Raw genomic sequence first — 17,584 nt, forward strand, 5'->3', positions numbered from 1 at the left:
ATCTCATCCAGTATATCCTAGGCCAGCGCCGCCCCAGCTGTCTTTTCGCTGCCGCCGGAAGGCCTGGGTTACCTGTCCGTGCTTCATCCGCTTCCATCTGCCTCCATCCGCCTCCATCCCCGCCATCCGCCGCCGCGATGCCGCCCAAGTTCGATCCCAACGAGATCAAAGTCGGTACGTGCCGGGCAGCGGGCGCGGGAGGCGGGCGGGGGCCGCGGGGCCCGGCGGGCGCGGCTGACGCGGCTGACGCGGCGCTGTCCCCGCAGTTTACCTGCGCTGCACCGGCGGCGAGGTCGGAGCCACGTCCGCGCTGGCCCCCAAGATCGGACCCCTGGGGCTGGTACGTACCGGGGCCGGGGGGAGTTGGGGGAGCGAGGGCAGCGAGGGGAAGGATGAAACACGCCCCGAGCGGAGTGGAAGCGTGTCCCGGGCGTGCGGATGGCGGGCGGGAAGCGTGTCCTGCTGGGGGGAATGAGTGAATCCCGGGAGACATTGAAGCGGGTCCTGGGAGAGGGAGGGAGGGATACAGTCTGTTCCGGGGCGGTGCTGCTCCACGCTGGGGAAAAGGCGTTCGGCAGCACCGCGTACGGAGGAGCCGGGAGCAGCGCGGGGGCTCTCGGCTGTCACCGAGCCCTGTGTGACCGCCGCGTGTCGTCCCTCAGTCCCCCAAGAAGGTGGGCGATGACATCGCCAAGGCCACGGGCGACTGGAAAGGGCTGCGGATCACGGTGAAGCTGACGATCCAGAACAGGCAAGCGCAGGTACCGCACGCCGCAGGGGCCGGCCGGCGCTGCAGGCGTGGAGCCCACACGGGCTCCGCCTGCTCCAGCCACCGGCCCGGATCCCGGCAGGGTCCACTCAGCCCTTCATCCTTCCGAGGTGGATAAAATGAGTGCCACACACGGGCGTGTGGGGGTCTTCTGGGAAGACCTTAAAACGTGGGTGGGGGGATGTGTGTGGAGCCTGGGGCTTTGCCAGGCTGGAGGTTCCCGAGGAGAGATCCTCACGTGCTAAAATTCAACCTTCATCCTGTTGCAGATAAATTGTTCTTAATACAGAACATCCAGCCAGCAAAAAAAACCCTTTATTAAAGCAGCATAGAAGTAATTAATTTAAAATTTTGCCAACTCCTGCAGCCACCCGCCACTGTACCTGTTCTGATGCCTGTGGCTGGTACATTCCAGTGGTGAGCTGAGAGGAAGCCCCAGGCAGGAAGCAGTCCTCTCCTGTTGTGGGGAGGCCTGTGCCGAAAACCTGGGAACATTTTCCTGCAGGACAAAAAAACCTGGAGTGTAAAGGAACCCATGCTGCTCTAGCACTTACCTTTGCTGAGATAATTGACAGGTTGATTATCTTCATTAGTAATGTAAAATGGAGGAGAAATTAATCTCTTTGCATTTAGATAGAGGTCGTTCCCTCTGCCTCTGCTCTGATTATCAAAGCTCTGAAGGAGCCACCTCGTGACAGGAAGAAGCAGAAGAACAGTAAGTGTTCCCTTGGCTCTGGTTCTGAATGTTATGGGGCTAAAAGAGGGGAAATACTCTGGGATTATTCAGCACAAACTGGTAAAAAGGGGACACAAGGCTGTTTTTGGGCAGTGCCAGGGTACCAACAAATGCACATCAGCAGAGGTCTGTGTTTGAGGAGTCACAGACTGGTTTGGGTTGGGAGGGACTTCAGAGGAAATCAGGTGGGCATGGGACATGTGCAGGGACACCTTCCACTGTCCCAAGCTGCTCCCAGCCCTGTCCAGCCTGGCCCTGGACACTTGCAGGGATCCAGGGGCAGCCACAGCTGCTCTGGGCAGAGCTGGGGTAGAGCAGGCACCTGCCCCTGTACCTGTCCTGTAGCACAGGGCTTGGCATAGCCAGAGGGAGCTGGCAGAAATGCCAGTGTAGAAAATGTAGGGTAGAAAGAGGAGCTGGGGATAATTTGGTGCTGCAGTCTGGAAGCAGCAGCACTGAGAGCAGCCCTGCTGGAGCTGCAAACCCCCAGCTCTGCAGGTGGCCAGAGTGCTGGGAATGGTGCTCCCAGAGGGAATGGGGAGCTGGCAGTGCCTGGTGGTCTCACTGCTGTGTCCCCTCAGTTAAGCACAGCGGCAGCGTCACCTTCGACGAGATCGTGAACATCGCGCGGCAGATGCGGCACCGCTCCCTGGCCCGGGAGCTCTCGGGTGAGTCCTGGGCTTGGGATACAGGGAATGCTCCTTCATCTGCTCCATGTCCTGAGAGGGAGGGCTCAGAGCTGAGTTGTGCTGGCTGGGAACAGGCAGCCCCAATGCCTGGGGAGGGGAGAGGCACGGGGAGTTTCCTGGGGGAATCCAGGGTGTGAGATCTGGGTAAGGGACTTCCTGGTGAGCCCTGGACACTCCCTGGAGCCCTGTGGCTCCACCCTGCAAACCCCTGAGGGAAGAGGGACAGCCAGGAGCTGTCAGGAGTTCTCTGTGTCAGAATCCAGACTGGTTTGGGTTAGAGGGGCCCTCAGAGCTCATTGAGTTCCACCCCTTGCCATGGGCAGGGACAGCTTGCACTAGCCCACGCTGCTCCAGGTAAGCTCCTCAGGTGTTTTCCTGTGGTAAAGCACTGACCAGCTGTGTCTTTCTGCTGCAGGGACCATCAAGGAGATCCTTGGCACTGCCCAGTCTGTGGGCTGCAGCATTGACGGGAGACACCCCCACGACATCATCGATGACATCAACAGTGGTGCCATCGAGTGCCCAGCTGTAAGTGCCCAGCTCTGACTGAAATTGCTGTGAAACATTTAATTACTGAAAGACTCCACTAATGAGCTGTGTCTGCTTCTTCCAACAGAGCTAAGACTGCAGAAAAGGAAGTTGCCACATGAAGGCTCCTTCAGTTTTTTGTAGCACTTTAAATACTTTAATAAAGACCCAGTTGTCTGCAAACAGTGGTGCTGGTTTGATTTGTCCCTGTCCCATGCTGTGAATTTTCCTTTGGGGAAACTTCGTGTCTTCTGGACATAAAACACCTTTGGTGTGATGCATCCATGCCCATTCTTGGATGGATTGGGGCATGGATGGAAGTGTGGCTGTCAGGAGTGGTTTAAATTAGCCTTGCTTATTCAAACTTAGATCCATTTGTGTCATTTGCTCCCTGATGAAATTTGGGTCAGTGCCCTGGTGAGTTGGGGACCAGAGAGCCTGAAGTGGGGCTGTACTGACAGGGAAAGGCATGATCAAAAAACCCCATTTGTATCAAATGCACGAGCCCTGGCAGACACCAGTTGTTCAGGATATCCCTCTGGGGGTCCCTGTCAGGGTGGAGAGGAGCTGGACCCCTCTCACTGCTAAAGCCAAACTGAGCAAAGCCTGACCTGGGTATTCCCAGCCAAGGGAATCCCACAGGCTCAGGGACCTGTCTGTCCCTGCCTGGTGGCTGGGCGTTGGGCAGCTCTGCCTGGGCTCCAGGCCTGTGCTGGCCCCTCTCTCCTCGTCCCCAGCTCCACGTGCAGCTGATGGAGTCAAAACCAGGAGTTTGTGGCTCTGCACTTTGATCTGTTTTCCCCCAGCCGTTCGTAGGGCTTTTTTCTGAGGCAGCCAAGAAAAAAAAAGCAGTTGCCATGCTGAGGGAACAGCTGAGATGTGTCAGGAGAGGTTTATGGAGGAGATCAGGGAAAGGTTCTTCCCCCAGAGGTGCTGGCACTGCCCAGGCTCCCCAGGGAATGGGCACGGCCCCGAGGCTGCCACAGCTCCAGGAGCCTTTGGACAGTGCTGCCAGGGATGCCCAGGGTGGGGTTGGTGGGCTCTGTGCAGGGATGGGGGCTGGGCTGGGTGATCCTGGTGGGTCCCTCCAGTTCGGGAGATTCTGTGGTTCTATTTGGATCCTTTGTTGGAACTGACCACGGTTCAAGCTGGGAATAATGCTTGGATGCTCTCAGAAGAGATCAGGTGTGCTCTGTAACCTGCCCAATCCTCATCTCCAAGGATTTGTGTGGCACAAATTCTGATAAGGTACAGGGGGGAAAAAACCTTTTTGTGATGAGGGGGCTGCAGAGGACTCGTGGGATCCCCATCCTCATCCAAGGCCAGCCTGGCTCTGATGCCAGGGGAGGGTTGGGTCCCTTCCAGCTGAGGTCTTGCAGGAGTTCCACAACAAAGCTGCACCAAGGCTTGTGGTGCCAGGCAGGGCAGACCGGCAGAGGCTGCAGCTCCTTTCAGGAGCAGCTCTGCTTTAAACTCGTTTAAAATCTTTGTGTCCCTGGTGTTGGAAATCCACTCTGACGTGAGCCCTGAGTCTCCGGAGCTGTTCAGCCTTGTGGTGTCAGGGCTGCCCTGTGTGGGTTTTCCTCCACTTGGCAGTGCTGGAAACAGTTGGAAAAACGATTCCTTTTGCTTAGGGGGAGTTCTCCTGGGACAGGCTCCATGACCTTTCCCATGCTGCCTAAGGGCACATGCTCTGGTAGGAGCAAAGCAGTGCTAGGTTTGCGCTTCCAATAATTCATTTTTTCCAAACCATGCTTCTTCAAAAGGAGGCAGAAGGTTCCAAAGATAACAATCTACATTAATGTCACATTTAAACCCATCTTCCTAATTTATAGTTTAATTTAGTATTTTTATTAATGACATAGATGAAGGGATCAAGTGCTACCTCAGCAGCTTGCAGGTGACACCAAACTGAGGGTGCAGTGACACATCTGAGGGATGTGATGCCATCCAGGGGGACGACAGTGGCCCATGGGAACCTCAGGAGGTTTAACCAGGCCAGGTGCTGGAGCTTGCACCTGGGTCAGGGCAACTCCTGGATCAACCCAGGCTGGGGATAAGCAGATGAAGCAGCCCTGGGAGAAGGACCCCACAAATCTTTATTGGTTTTTGAGGGAATTTAGATGCAGAGGATACCCTGGGCTGAAATCTGACCAAAATATTGCTGTGACACCCTCGCAGGTCCTGAAGCAGCCCCCAGTGCTGGAATGGCTGAAAGTTGTGGCAGTAACTGCCCCCGTGGGGGGGTCTCTTGGGGTGACCCCACAACAGCCCTGCGGTCCCTCTGTCGTGTCCCAGCTGGGCCTGGCTGCTGTCCCAAGGCGGGACACGGCAAGTTTGGGCCCCACAGGCCCTGCCTGGGGTCACATCAGCACCCCCGCAAACCCCAGCGATGCTCTCCGGGATGCGTAGGGCGGGACTGTCGGGCTGCCCCGGGCAGTCGGACACCCGGTGCGTGTCTCCAGCTCTGGACACGCTGATCCCTGCCCGATACGGCCGGGACGCGGCTCCCCTGCACGGCTCGCCGGGGCTGGGCCGGGGCTGTCCCCGCCCCCGGAGCGTCCGACAGCCGGCGCACCCACGCGGCCGGGCCGCCGCCGCCCTGTGCCGCCGGCAGCGAGCGTGGGGCTCCCTGGCCCTGGGGGCGTCCCCGTCCCCTTCCTGGGGTCCCCGCGGGTGTCCCCAGCCCTGTCCCCGCTCCCGGTGTCCCCGTTCGGCCCCCGGGGGAGCGCGGTCCCTTTAAGCGCGGCCGCGTCCCCGCGGCCGCCGGCACGAAGCTTCCCGCGAGCGTGACGTCACCGCCCGCGCCTCCCGCGCCCGTGCCGCCCGCGCCCGCGCGCGGGGCCCCGTCCCACGTGACCTGAGCCGCGGCGCGCAGCGCGCCCATTGGCCGCGGCGGCGGCGTTCGCGGGAGTGACGCGAGGGCCGTGCGGGCCGCCATTGGTCCCCCGGGCGGGGGTGGGCGGGGGCGCGGGCAGCCATTGGTCGAGGGGCGGTGGGGGGGCGGTGGCGCGGCGGCCCCGCCCCCCGGGTGTGCGCGAGGCGGCGGCGCGTGGCAGCGGCGCGGGGCGAGCGGCGGCCCCGGCCCGGCCCCGCCATGACCGACTTCAAGCTGGGCATCGTGCGGCTCGGGCGGGTGGCCGGCAAGGTGGGCGCGGGGCGCCGGCGGGCCGGGCTCGGGCGAGGCGGGGGGCGGCGGGGCCGGGGCGAGGGGTCCGGCCGGGCGGGGGCAGCGGGCGGGTGGGCCGCTGCTGCCGAGGGAGAGCCACGCTGTGCATTACCGGGCCTTACCGAGCCATGCCGGGGCCACACTGAGGCCGTGCCGGGGCCGTACGGGGCCTTACGGAGCCTTACGGAGCCGTGCCGCGCGGAACCAGGGCCGTGCCGTGCGCTCCGGGGCCATGCCGGGGCCGTGCCGCCGCGCTGACGGTGCTCTCGCTGTGTTCCAGACCAAGTACACGCTGATCGACGAGCAGGACATCCCGCTGGTGGAGAGCTACTCCTTCGAGGTGAGGGCCCCCGCCCGCTGCCCGCGCTCCCCTCGCGTTATTTATTTTACCGCCTTGGGTGACTCCCGGCCCCGCCGCCGCTCCTGCGCCCTCCCGGGGCTGGCGGTGCTCGGGCTCCGCTGGAGCTTCGGCTTTTTCCTTTCCTTGCGCCCTGCTCCAACCAAACAACTCGTAGAAGTGCTGTGCCTGCAACTCCCCCGAATGGGGGAAAAAAGCAGTTCAAAGTTATTGAAGACCCAGCGTGGAGGCTTCCAAACAGAAAAAGGTTTTCTTTTTTTTTCAGTTAGACAAACGTTATTTTAAGACATGTATTTACTAATTTGCTATGTAGTTTTTAATTTTCCCACTATTTGTATGCTTTTGGAGAACTGATAATTTGTTCTCCCATGGTTTCGTAAACAGTAAAAATGTTCACTCTGTGCTTAGTCTTGGATGAGGAAAACCTGTATTATTGTAACTGATTATGGGGCCAGATAAAAGTGTTTCCTCTTCACATCCACTGGAAGAGGGTAAGTGGCTTCTATCAAGGCTTTGAAAGTGAAAGACAATGATTACAAAATGTTCAACAAATAAGGCTTTTTTTGGAGGCAGGACCATCATCTGCTAACTTTCTATTTCTTTTCAGTGCAGTGGATGCTTTGGGGCTGCTTGTAGGAATTTTAGGAGTTGTGGTGGTGCTGTTGCCAGAACAGTCCCTGTTTTTCTGTTCCTCCCCTCTGGCAGCCGTTGTGTCTCTGTCACTGTGGTGTTAACACACTGTGACTGTCCCAAATGTATCATGTCCTGCCTGGGCTTTGTGAGCTTTGCACAGGGGTGAGGAGCGCAGGAGAAATGACAGGAGCTCGCTGTGCCAGTGAGGTGGGCACTGGGGCAGTGCTGACAGCAAAGCCCTGGCGGCTGCACAGGCACAGAGTGTGGATCCTGCCGTGAATCCCAGCCCCACAGCTGCATTCCTGCTGTTCTTTATCCAGGCAGGTCCCAGCTCCCCCCTGCCCTTTCCCAGCCCCACCAGTTGGTGGTTGCGTCCCCCAGGGTTTGAGACAACTCAGATCCCACCAAGCTCAGGGGAGCTGCAGGGATGAGTGTGAGAGGTTGGCTCCATCCCAGTGGAGCGGGTGCTGTCTGCCCTTGTGGGGTGATCTCACGGCCTTTCCCTTCCCTCTAGGCTCGGATGGAGGTGGATGCTGATGGAAATGGTGCTAAAATCTTCGCTTATGCATTCGACAAGAACCGGGGCCGGGGCTCGGGCCGCCTCTTGCACGAGCTGCTCTGGTGGGTACCACAGGGAGTGCAAAACCAAGGGTTCAGTTTGCTGCCAGCAGCTTGTGGGGGGTGATTTCATAGCCTGAGTCCCCTCAGGAGAGTTGGAACCCCAGCACGGGGTACCCACAGGACTTTGGTTTGCAGAGTCCTCTGGCACAGCCTGTGAAATGTTCAGGCAGGGAAAGCAGAGACAGGTGAGTGTTCCCTGTGTACACCTGGGAAAGGCTGCCCAAACTTCAGCTGGGGGGAAAAGTGGAACCTGCACCATTTAATTGGTGAAGACAAACCTTTGAAGGTTTGTTGTGGGGTTTTTCGTCTGCTGAGAATTGGCAGAGCACTGGACAGAGGGAACTCCTGATAACTTAAAAATTTGAGGTGTTTTTTCTGTCTTTCTGTGAAACTCCCTGAGGTGTTGCTGCTGATGGTTCCTATCAGCTGCTGCATCTTATTTTCCATACTCTACAAATCCTTGAACTCCTTCATAGGATTAATGTTAAGTTTCAGGGCAAATTTCCTCATTTGTGAAAGCAGCTCTCCCTCTGAGCTCATCTATTGCTCCTTCTAGATGTTGATGGGTTCGTAGAAAAAGTGGGATCTGCTGAAGAAATCTTATTTCTTTTAAAAGCCTTTTTGGAAAAATGAAGCATATTTTGTATTCGGTTCCACATCCTTGGAAGTCACAGTGCCCAGGATGCCCTTTATCATTCCATGTTACCTTTTATCCCCTAGAACCAGGCTCTGCACAGGAGGAAGGAGACAGGAAGAAAATCAGATTATTATTATTATTATTTCTAATCTGCTTATTAAATATGGATTTTAACCTGCATCTGTTAATGTTTAATCTTATTGCACATAGAACTTTGTTGAAATTATAAAATTGGCTCCAGTATGTGGAGCAAATCACTGACAGCTGCTGCTAACTGTGAACCTCAGACAGTCATAATTATTATCTGTAAGTGGCATTAAACAGCACCTGAAAATTATTCAGGTCAATTGTTGAAGGCTGTGCAAATGACAGCCCAGCTATTTGTTTATGGCACAGCCCAGCCATTGTCTCTTCTGGCTTGTTTTACTCAAATTAGGAAGTCATTTGAGCATATTCAGTTAGGAAATTAAAATTGTGTCACTCGAGCATGGGCTGGGGTTAAAAATAAGAGATTGTGTGTAATGGGGATTTTGGAGAGGCACAGAGCAGGGTGTCAGCTGCCAGGCAAGGAGAGCTGCAGTTCTGAAGCTGTAGTCAGATGTTTGGACTAGAAAATACAAAATATCTGCTGTTCCTGTGAATTCCTTTTGGTCCTGAAGGTGCTTGTGTTGCTGATCTTTAGTTGTAGGGCAGTGGCTGAGTCTCAGCAGGGGCTGTGATGCTTCTGCCCCTCCTAAGCAGAGGAATCTTGGGGCTGCTGTGAGCACAGCAGGACTGGAGAGTAGTGGCAGGTCCTTCCCTTGGTGAGGAGGGGCAGTGCTGGAGGTTTGGGGCCTGTGAGAGTCAGGGGAGCTGGGCAGAGCCGGGCAATGATTGCACTTCCCAGTGCCAGCCTGACCCCTTGGGTGAAGGAAAACCAAAGAACACGGATTACTGCAGGTGTAGGCGTGTAATTCAGTTGTTTTCTGCACATGAACCCCCAAACCCATGAAAAACCAACCCAACTGTGTGCCTCTGGTTTAAGATACAGTGACATGTGGTAGATGCAAGTAAAACAGATTTTTTGGTTTTTGTTTTTTTCTTTTCTAGTTAAGCAGGTATCTTTGTTCATGTCATGGGCCCCTTGAGATAGAAAACCTGGAACTGCTGGAGCTGCAGCAGTTACAGGGACCTTCTCCCAGAGCCCTCCTGCTGCCCTTGTAGAGGCAACTGTGGGATCAAAAGGCAACCAAGAGCTGGAATTTCCCAACATGAGCTGCAAAAATTCTTACAGGGAGAACTTCCTGCTGGTTCTTCAGGCTCTCTGGTGCTTGCTGTGATTTCCACATAGAGTTTTGGCTCCCCCAAAGTGGGGTTTGGATGTCTGTGCAGAAGTCTCATCCCCTCATCTGTTCCCTGTGGAGCAATCCCAGCTCTGTGTTCTGCTGGGTGCAGAGATGTTCCCTGGGGAACAGCAGCAGCAGCGGATTAGTCATAAGCAGCACCAACTGTATGTTCAAAAAGACATCCTAGACCTGATTCCTGGGGATTTCTAAGGGGTTTTTTAAGAGCACTTGCCATTTTACTGCCTATAACAGGCTCAGTTCTGGTTCCTGGTGCTTGGAATTGCTGAGTCTGCTCTTGTATTCCAGTCCTGGGTTCTGAGCTGCTGAAATACCGAAAGAACAGAATGCAGATAATTCCCTGAAAAGTCTTGGGGGAAGGGTTTTGCCTGGCATCTTGCAGGAGCTCAGGAGTGCAGGGGGAGGCAGAAGCTCCAGCTCTGCAGGAGTTTTGGCTGCATTACTGAGGCTGCTCCTCTGCCCCTTCTGCAAGGGACAAGCAGGTTCTCCACAGCCTGTCCTTCCTGCTTGTTTGGATGAACTGGGATGGACAAAGAGAGGCCTGGGGAGAAGAGTGCCTGGGCATTCAAAGGTTCCTTCTTGGTGAGTGGAGAGAAGGGACCACCCTGCATTTGGCATTAGCAGCTCTGGCACCTCAGTGCATTGGGGTTTAATCCCCAGCGAGGCCCAGCTTCCACCTTCACTTAGGCTTTTGTCACTTGAGGCCACAGAAAAGCTGTCAGTGATATGATAAGTGTGGTTTCATATAAGGAGGTAAAGTGTGGGAGGGGATTTGGGCAGAATTTGCCTTTTGGGATATTTGGTGCAGATCTGGGCTGTGGAGGAGCAGAGTAGGTACGTGCCCCTCTGCTGTGACATCCCAGTGTCAGGAACAATCTCTCATAATCCTCTCTCTTTCTCCAACTCCAGCAGTTTCTGAACTCTCATCTAATAAAATCAAAAATATTTCTTAACTTAGTCTTGGAATCCCCTTTCCTTTCCCCCCTGCACAGTCTGTTCTTGCTCTTAACTTCTGTCTCCTCGTCCCAGATTCCTGTCTCCTATCTGTCCCATCTCTCCAGCTGGCACTTCATCCTAGGCTCATTCTAAGAACCTTAACTCCTTCCCTGTCTCCATGTCTGACTGATGCTCACCTTCAGCACTTCACCCATTCCTGGCTTCCCTCTTGGAGCCCTCTGCTGCAGGACTCCTCACCCTCTGCTGCCCTTCAACAACTCCAAAGTAGCTTTTCCTGTAATGGCTTCCCAGTGCCAGAGGGCAGGGATAGGTGGAATATTGGAAGGAATTGTTCCATGTCAGGGTGGAGAGGCCCTGGAAATGTCCCTGGATCCCTGGAAGTGTCCAAGGCCAGGTTGGATGGGGCTTGGAGCAACCTGGGATAGTGGGAGGTGTCCCTGCCCATGGCAGGAAATGAGCTGAATTTTAAAGTCTCTTCCAACCCAAATCAAGCTGGGATTCCTCCTTTAGGGCACCTCAGCAGGCTCCTTGCCATACAGTTTGTTTGCTTTGATGTGTGTGGTTTGGTTGCCTTTTCCCTGAAAGAAGGATTTTCTTAGTTTTACCTTCAAAGGGAAGAAGCTTTCCCTGTTTCCCTGTTCCATGGAGGCCCAGCAGACTCCCTGGCAGGGGCTCCAGGCTCTGCTCTCATGCAGGGGTGTCCTCACAGGAATTACTGGAGGGAGTTGGAGCACACTCTGTGTGTAGGTGATGCTTGTAGCCTCTCCAAGGGGATTCTCCTCATTAAATTCTACAAAGTTTTGGGGCAAATGTGAAGTGCAAGAGTTTTTCTTACCCCCAAGGTATATAACTTACACAATCTGGATGGATTTTGACCAAAAATACAAAATCCCACGTTTTTCATTATAAGTCACACTGAAATGAGTTTCTTGTTCTGCTGGATAATGCTGAGCTTTATAAAGGTTAAAAAAAAAAGGGATTTTTTTAACTCAGGCAAATATCTCTTCAAAATTAAATTAATTATTTGAACTGAAATGTTCAGTAAGGGCTGAGCAGGACCCAGTGTCAGGCTGGGCTTGGGTGAAGCTGTGAGAAGCTGCTCCGTGGAGGAGGTGCTGGGTTACCCTCAGGGGGTGCTCTCAGCTCTGCTTGGTCCTTGTTCTCCTGTGCTGGGCAGTTCCTCGTGGCAGGACAATCACAGGGACACAGCCTTCTGTCCAAGCCTTGCATTTCAGCTGGGATGGGGATTTCTGCAAGCACTGATACCAAAACTTGTCCAGGCTTAAGGTGTTTGACAGTGAACTTGATACTTGATGGAACAGAGAAAGGAGAGGTGAAAAGAACGGGGAAGGGAAAATGAAAACTCTTAGAAGGCAGTAGGGAATACTCCCCTGCAGCCATCCTGGCTTAGTCCTGCTTTGGGTTTTGAGAAATTTCAGGTGTCTCTTGGTCAATTGTGGAGTCATTTCAGGTTTCCAGTGTGTTACACACTATTAGAGTCTAAAAAGCATTTGCATACTCAGTGAAACCTCTGTCCTGTTGCTGTTCAGAGATGTTTTTTCATAAATAATAAGCCCTGGGACTCCACACCCATGCCAAACTTGCACAGATATGTCTGACAGAATTTCCTGTGAAAGTAATAAGCCAGTATTGGCACCTTTCAAGGGACACTCTCATTCCGTGGATCTCCAGCAGTAACTGAAGGAGTGGACTCTGGAATTAAGCAGTATGTTTAAAATTGCTCTACACTCTGTCTTTTAATTCAACTAATTTATAATTGAAATCTCCTGCTGGATAAAGTCTCTTTCTCCTGGGGGTTGCCCTGTCTGAAGTAGCCACTGGAGTCTGTTTGCAGCCCAGTGCCAGCAGGTCCCAATTCACATTGCCTGTGGAATTGCTGTGATCCTTTGTTTTTTAGCTGTTCCTGTCCACCACTGACCTCCAGGCTGGTTTTGTCTCGTGCAGGGAGAGGCACCGGGGAGGGATTGCTCCTGGCTTTCAGGTGGTGCATCTGAACTCGGTGACTGTGGACAACCGCCTGGACAATCTGCGCCTCGTGCCCTGGGGGTGGAAGCCCAAGGCTGAGGAAATCTCCAGCAAACAAAGGTATGGCAGCACCTGGCAGGGGGAATGAAAATCTCTTCAAATGTTGTCTCCTTCCTTTAGTGATTTTTGCCTTGGCAGAGCCTTTTTGGTTTAACCTTTATGCATCTCTGTGTTCTGGCTTCCTCGCCTGGGGCTCAGCCTGTGCTCGTGTCCCTGCTGTCCCACCTCACCTCGGGGTTGTGCTGAGGTGCTGCAGTGCCAGGTGGAGCAGGAAGCCTCTGTGCCCTCCCAGCTGAGCTGAGGAGCAGGGAAACCTGCACATCTCACTGCCTCCTGCCCCAGGCCCTGAAATTCCAGTGGGACTGGGGAAACTGGGAGCTGCAGAATAATGGAAGTTGTGAGCTGGGATTGGACTCACTCAGGGTGGGCTCTGGAGCTTCCAGCACCTCTCACCAGCAGCCTGGGGGAGCTTCCCGCAGGTTGGGTTTCACTGATGCCACTCAGCACATGAAGCTCTTCATGCCAGGATGGATCTGGATAATCAGTGATGAGACCCACAGACTTCACATCACAGTCTTCTCAAACATTTACAGCAGCAGCTTTAAGATTGGGGTGTTTGGAGCTGAGAAAATGGATTTTGAGAAGTTGTAGTGAATTACAAATGTCCACATGATTTTGGGGGTTCAAGAACGAGAACAGACTTCAAGCCAGAAATTAATTTTGACTTGGTGTGAATTAATTTTGCTCAATGTAAATGTTTCTTGATTGATACCTTTAAACTTTTGGGGTCTGCACTTAGGCTAAAATAACCTTAAAAATACCCAATATATGAGCAGTATCTGAGGCTAAATACAATGTTAACCTTATTTTTTAATAAATTTGGAATGAGTTTCTCTGTATGATTATTATGAATTGATGTAAAAAACTTGTACTTGGTTGGGGTTTTTTTGCAGGGAACAAAGTCTGTACTGGCTGGCAATCCAACAGCTTCCTACGGACCCCATAGAAGAGCAGTTTCCTGTCCTGAATGTAACCCGATATTACAATGCTAATGGGGATGTTGTGGAGGAGGAAGAGAACTCCTGCACTTACTATGAATGTCACTACCCTCCCTGCACAATGATTGAAAAACAGGTGGGTTCAGAGAGCTGGGAGTGAGCATGGAATGCCTTGGGCTAATGGTGTGTCTAGGGATGGATCTGTTATTTAAAATGTAGAGCTTTACACAAGCCATTCAGTGGCTAAAAGCAACAATTTTCTTCCACTCGAGTTTTCTTTGGCCTGAACCTCCAGAGCCTGTGGTAATTTTCAGCTGGAGGGAGTGTGGGTTTCAATCAGATATTTCTGGGCTGCTGGGAGGAGGGTGATTTCTGCAGAGTGCACAGAAAGCCAGGTGGAAGCTTTCCTGAAGGGAGCAGAACTGGGATGAGTGAGCAGCTGTGTGAGACAGCAGGAAGCATTGTAAGAGGGTTTGGACAGTCGTGGAATCAAAAATAGTCTGGTTACCATTTCCTGAGCAGAAGGTGAATTGCAGTGGCCTTCATTCAGGGGAGAGCTGGGAGGAAAAGTTCTGCTGGAGGAAGATAAAGCAACATCAGGAGTGAGAGAATGAGCTGTGCAAGGGCTGTGCCTCTGTCACACAGATGCCTTATCTATGAACAAGGGCTTTTCTTGTGATAGCAGATGCTGAGTAGGCTAAACCCATTGTGTTCCACTTTCTGCTTTGGGGAAGAGAACATGTGCAAAAATGATCTTAAATTCTCTGTATTTGAAACAGAGACAGCTGTGTCTTTTATTTGGGTCTGTGCCCAAAAGCTCCCTGGATAACAGTAACTTTGGCAATGGCTGAGCTTGTGCAGCCCTCCTGATAATTTCTGAATTTCAGGTGTTGGTAGTTGAAAATAGAACATAAGTTGACAAAACAGCAGCATTGTGACAACAAATGTGTAATGCTCCAATATTTTGTCTTTTAAGCTCATTTTACAAGAGCAACTGTGCAGCCACAGAAATTGCTTCAAACCTTTCTGGTTATCTGAAACTGTGGGTGGGATGTTTGTGTCTCATAGAATCCCAGACTGGTTTGGGTTGAAAGGGACTTTACAATTAATTCCATGGGCAGGGACACCTTCTACTATCCCAGGTTGCTCCAAGCCGTGTCCAGCCTGGCCTTGGACACTTGCAGGGATCCAGGGGCAGCCATCTCTGGGCAACCCAGGGCCTCACAGGGAGGATTTCTTCCAGTGTCCCTCTACCCCTGCCCTCCTTCAGCTTAAGGCTGTTCAACCTTGTCCTGTCACCTGTTCGTGACAGGCTTGGAAGACCTGATCATAGAGCTCCTTGGGAATGCTGTTGTGTCCTCTTGGGAAAGCTGCTGGGGTGTCCCCTGGGGGTGATGCTGAGCTTCTCCTGGGCACTGGGCAGCCCCTCTAATGCCATCTTCTGTTCACAGTTACGTGAATTCAACATCTGTGGGCGCTGCCAGGTGGCGCGGTACTGCGGCTCGCAGTGCCAGCAGAAGGACTGGCCTGCTCACAAGAAGCACTGTCGGGAGAAGAAAAGGACCTTCCAGCAGGAGCTCGGACCAGAACGATGACCGGGTGGCAGAGGCCTCTCAGCAGCAGGATTCCTTCCCAAAGGCATTGGACTCTTGCTTTTGCACAGTATGACAGACTGCTTATCAAAGCCAGAGGCACTGAAGAAAAACCCTGTGATGCTTGAGCAGAATGGCTGACTGGACTAAGCCAGCTCTGACTGGTGCTGTGGAAAGGGATTGGGTCTGCCCTTCCAGTATTATATTCTCAAGCAAAAAGACTACTGTGGAGGCTCCAGGCAGGAAGCTTCTCGTTATTTATATGTTAATACGTTTGTAAACTCATGTACAGTTTTTGTTAGGAATTCTTGATAGCACTCATTAACTGTAATGTTCAGATGAGAACACGTTGTTGGCCTAAAAGTTTGGAAAAAAAAAAAAAAAAAGTCATGTAGCAAAAGCTTTTCCTCCCATGTGGCAGAAGTGTCTGTGGCAGTGCCAAGGCCGGCGGGGCAGGCTCCGGCATCCGCACTTACTCTGGAGAACTCTGCATGGAAGCTCTATTTGAAAAAAAATACAAACAAAAAAAGAGCAAACAAAGTAAAGGTTGGAATGAATCCATGTCTGCTCTCTGGCTTTTTCCCTTCCCTTCCAGCTCTGGCTGCTGGCAGTCCCTGCAGGGCAGGAGCAGTGCCCCAGGAGCTGGCGTGGGGCACAGGGACCCTCTGGGATCAGTGTCCGGGCACTGCAGCCGGGGTGGCCTCGGAGGGGCTGCTGGAGATGGGCCCTGGAGCAGGCAGGATTTTCAGGAAGCTGCCTCAGTTTGTTCCAAACCCTGGTACAGAAGGCAGCAGTAGGAGAGCTCAGGTACCAGCTGTGTGTGGGTGTGGTTGCCCTCGTGGCTTCCCTGTAGCACAGCAAACACTCCAGTCATGTGCAGAGATGTTTAAATATCTAATGTGGAGTAATTTGAATTATTTATTCACTTTTCTAAGAGTTGTCATCCAATCCAAGAATCAGTTTTTGGTTTTTTTTTTATGTAGTAATGAGTAAAAGTAGTGTGGGAGGAGGATTTCCCTTGCAGAGTACATGCCTGTTTTTCTTTTCATCAATAACCATTTTCTTTTTCATTTTTGCCTTAGAAGTGTAAAGAACTTCAGTTGAGTTGCCTGAAGAACTAAATGGATAATTTAGTGCCAGGTGTTAGTCTTGCTTCACAGTAGAAGAGTGTGAGCTGCTGAGTTCTTAATGCAGAGCCTTTCTTGGAGTGCTTAGTGAAAACATTTTTGTAAAAGCCGTTTGGAATTTTGATTTTTTTCATCAGGATTCACTTTGCTACTTCATGTTGCAATGTTGGTCTTGCTTGTATTCAATTTGTTAGAAAATTGATCTGCTGTGGACTTCCAATATTATATTCTGTTTCTAATATCTGCACAGGAAGTTCTGAATTATTAACATTTTGGTGGGTTTTCATTCTTTGGCTTTAAGCATCTTGGGAAATAGTAAAGAACTTGTGAAACTTCCTGCTGGAAGTTCACCTGGTCAAGTTGCCCCTCTTAAACCACAGTTGTACTGTAACTTTTCTGTTCAGGCAGCCCAAAATGCCCTTCAGTATGAAAAAACCAAGCAGGACCCAGTCAAATTTTCCTGTAATGGGTAATTGTTGCAGCCCTCATGCAATCCCAAAGGTAATCTTATTTTTTTTTAAAGAAACATTCTTTCCTTGAAATGCACAGTTTTTGATTAATATAAAATGGGACATAAGGAATATTTTATTATTTGAGTTAATCTGTTGAACGGAGCAGAAGTGTTGACGTTTTTCCCTTGCCTGTGTAAAAGGCTGCTATTTGTCCTGCCAGTTTTCCATTTTATTACCAGGATTCATGTTTGTCTTAAAGCCCTTAAACACTTGAGCAGCACCAAGCAGGGAAAAATTGGTGCTGATGTTTGTAGTGCTGCTGTGAGGACAAGGACAGGCTGCAGACCAAGGCCTGGGGAAACGGGGAGATTCCTCAGGGAGTGAGGGCATGGTGGGACTCAGGGAAGGGCAGGACACAGCCAGGATGGAGCGTGTTTGTGGAAATCCCAGTCCCAGGAAATGTGGGAGGGAAGGGCTGTGAGGGAGGGGTACAGCAGGGGGGAAGATGCCCACAGGGTTAAAGGGCTGTGAGACCAATCCCAGTGGACATCCTGCCCAGATATCCTGCAGAGGCTCGGGGTGACAACAGGCTCTGACCTGTGTGTGATCTCTGGCTCCAGGCTGTCCTTGTGCCAGAGGAGAGAAGTGGCTGTGGACATTTAGACTAGGAAAGGTGTTGGGACTGCACTGAACACATCCCTGCCTGCTGGAGGTTGTGTGATCAATGGTTCTGGCAGATCTTGGTATGTACAGAGATCTTCCCTCTCAGTAAGGAGGGGGAGAAAAGAACTTGAAGGTGGCAGCTCCCCAAGCCATCCCAGAGGATGGAGCTCTTGTGAAGGCCCTCCTTACACAGAACTCAGGCTGGCAGGGATATCTCTATATGGACAAATATTTAAAAACCCAGGACTGGGAGCAGACCTGGACAG

At 52.3% G+C, this 17,584-nt stretch overlaps 2 protein-coding genes and 1 non-coding gene across 3 annotated transcripts; all 3 read left to right on the forward strand.

Annotated features, from left to right (window-relative positions):
- Positions 1 to 15: 15 nt before the first annotated feature.
- On the forward strand, positions 16 to 2,905 carry RPL12 (ribosomal protein L12). Its single transcript, XM_063409585.1, has 7 exons — positions 16 to 174; positions 267 to 340; positions 663 to 761; positions 1,403 to 1,484; positions 2,087 to 2,173; positions 2,610 to 2,722; positions 2,811 to 2,905. Exons 1-7 carry the CDS (start codon positions 138 to 140, stop codon positions 2,814 to 2,816), a joined length of 498 nt encoding a protein of 165 aa, XP_063265655.1. The 5' UTR covers positions 16 to 137; the 3' UTR covers positions 2,817 to 2,905.
- On the forward strand, positions 1,140 to 1,266 carry LOC134557363 (small nucleolar RNA SNORA65). Its single transcript, XR_010082033.1, has one exon. It is a non-coding gene; the product is annotated as a small nucleolar RNA SNORA65 (small nucleolar RNA).
- A 2,818-nt stretch (positions 2,906 to 5,723) lies between the features above and the next one.
- On the forward strand, positions 5,724 to 15,637 carry ZMYND19 (zinc finger MYND-type containing 19). The gene is made up of 6 exons (XM_063409728.1): positions 5,724 to 5,870; positions 6,172 to 6,231; positions 7,397 to 7,503; positions 12,406 to 12,546; positions 13,440 to 13,620; positions 14,936 to 15,637. The coding sequence occupies exons 1-6, from the start codon at positions 5,820 to 5,822 to the stop codon at positions 15,077 to 15,079; spliced, it is 684 nt and encodes a 227-aa protein (XP_063265798.1). The 5' UTR covers positions 5,724 to 5,819; the 3' UTR covers positions 15,080 to 15,637.
- Positions 15,638 to 17,584: the final 1,947 nt, after the last annotated feature.

Source organism: Prinia subflava, chromosome 12 (assembly GCF_021018805.1).
Source record: "Prinia subflava isolate CZ2003 ecotype Zambia chromosome 12, Cam_Psub_1.2, whole genome shotgun sequence".
Taxonomy (NCBI): domain Eukaryota; kingdom Metazoa; phylum Chordata; class Aves; order Passeriformes; family Cisticolidae; genus Prinia; species Prinia subflava.

What these genes read in the sequence shown, in the direction of transcription:
- RPL12 (XM_063409585.1), top strand. Translation starts at nt 138, where the DNA reads ATGCCGCCCAAGTTCGATCCCAACGAGATCAAAGTCG. An exon ending in TCCCAACGAGATCAAAGTCG is followed by an intron (nt 175 to 266) that starts GTACGTGCCGGG and finishes CTGTCCCCGCAG; the next exon opens with TTTACCTGCGCTGCACCGGC. An exon ending in TCCAGAACAGGCAAGCGCAG is followed by an intron (nt 762 to 1,402) that starts GTACCGCACGCC and finishes CTTTGCATTTAG; the next exon opens with ATAGAGGTCGTTCCCTCTGC.
- ZMYND19 (XM_063409728.1), top strand. Translation starts at nt 5,820, where the DNA reads ATGACCGACTTCAAGCTGGGCATCGTGCGGCTCGGGCGGGTGGCCGGC. An exon ending in TCGGGCGGGTGGCCGGCAAG is followed by an intron (nt 5,871 to 6,171) that starts GTGGGCGCGGGG and finishes GCTGTGTTCCAG; the next exon opens with ACCAAGTACACGCTGATCGA. An exon ending in CTCTTGCACGAGCTGCTCTG is followed by an intron (nt 7,504 to 12,405) that starts GTGGGTACCACA and finishes TGTCTCGTGCAG; the next exon opens with GGAGAGGCACCGGGGAGGGA.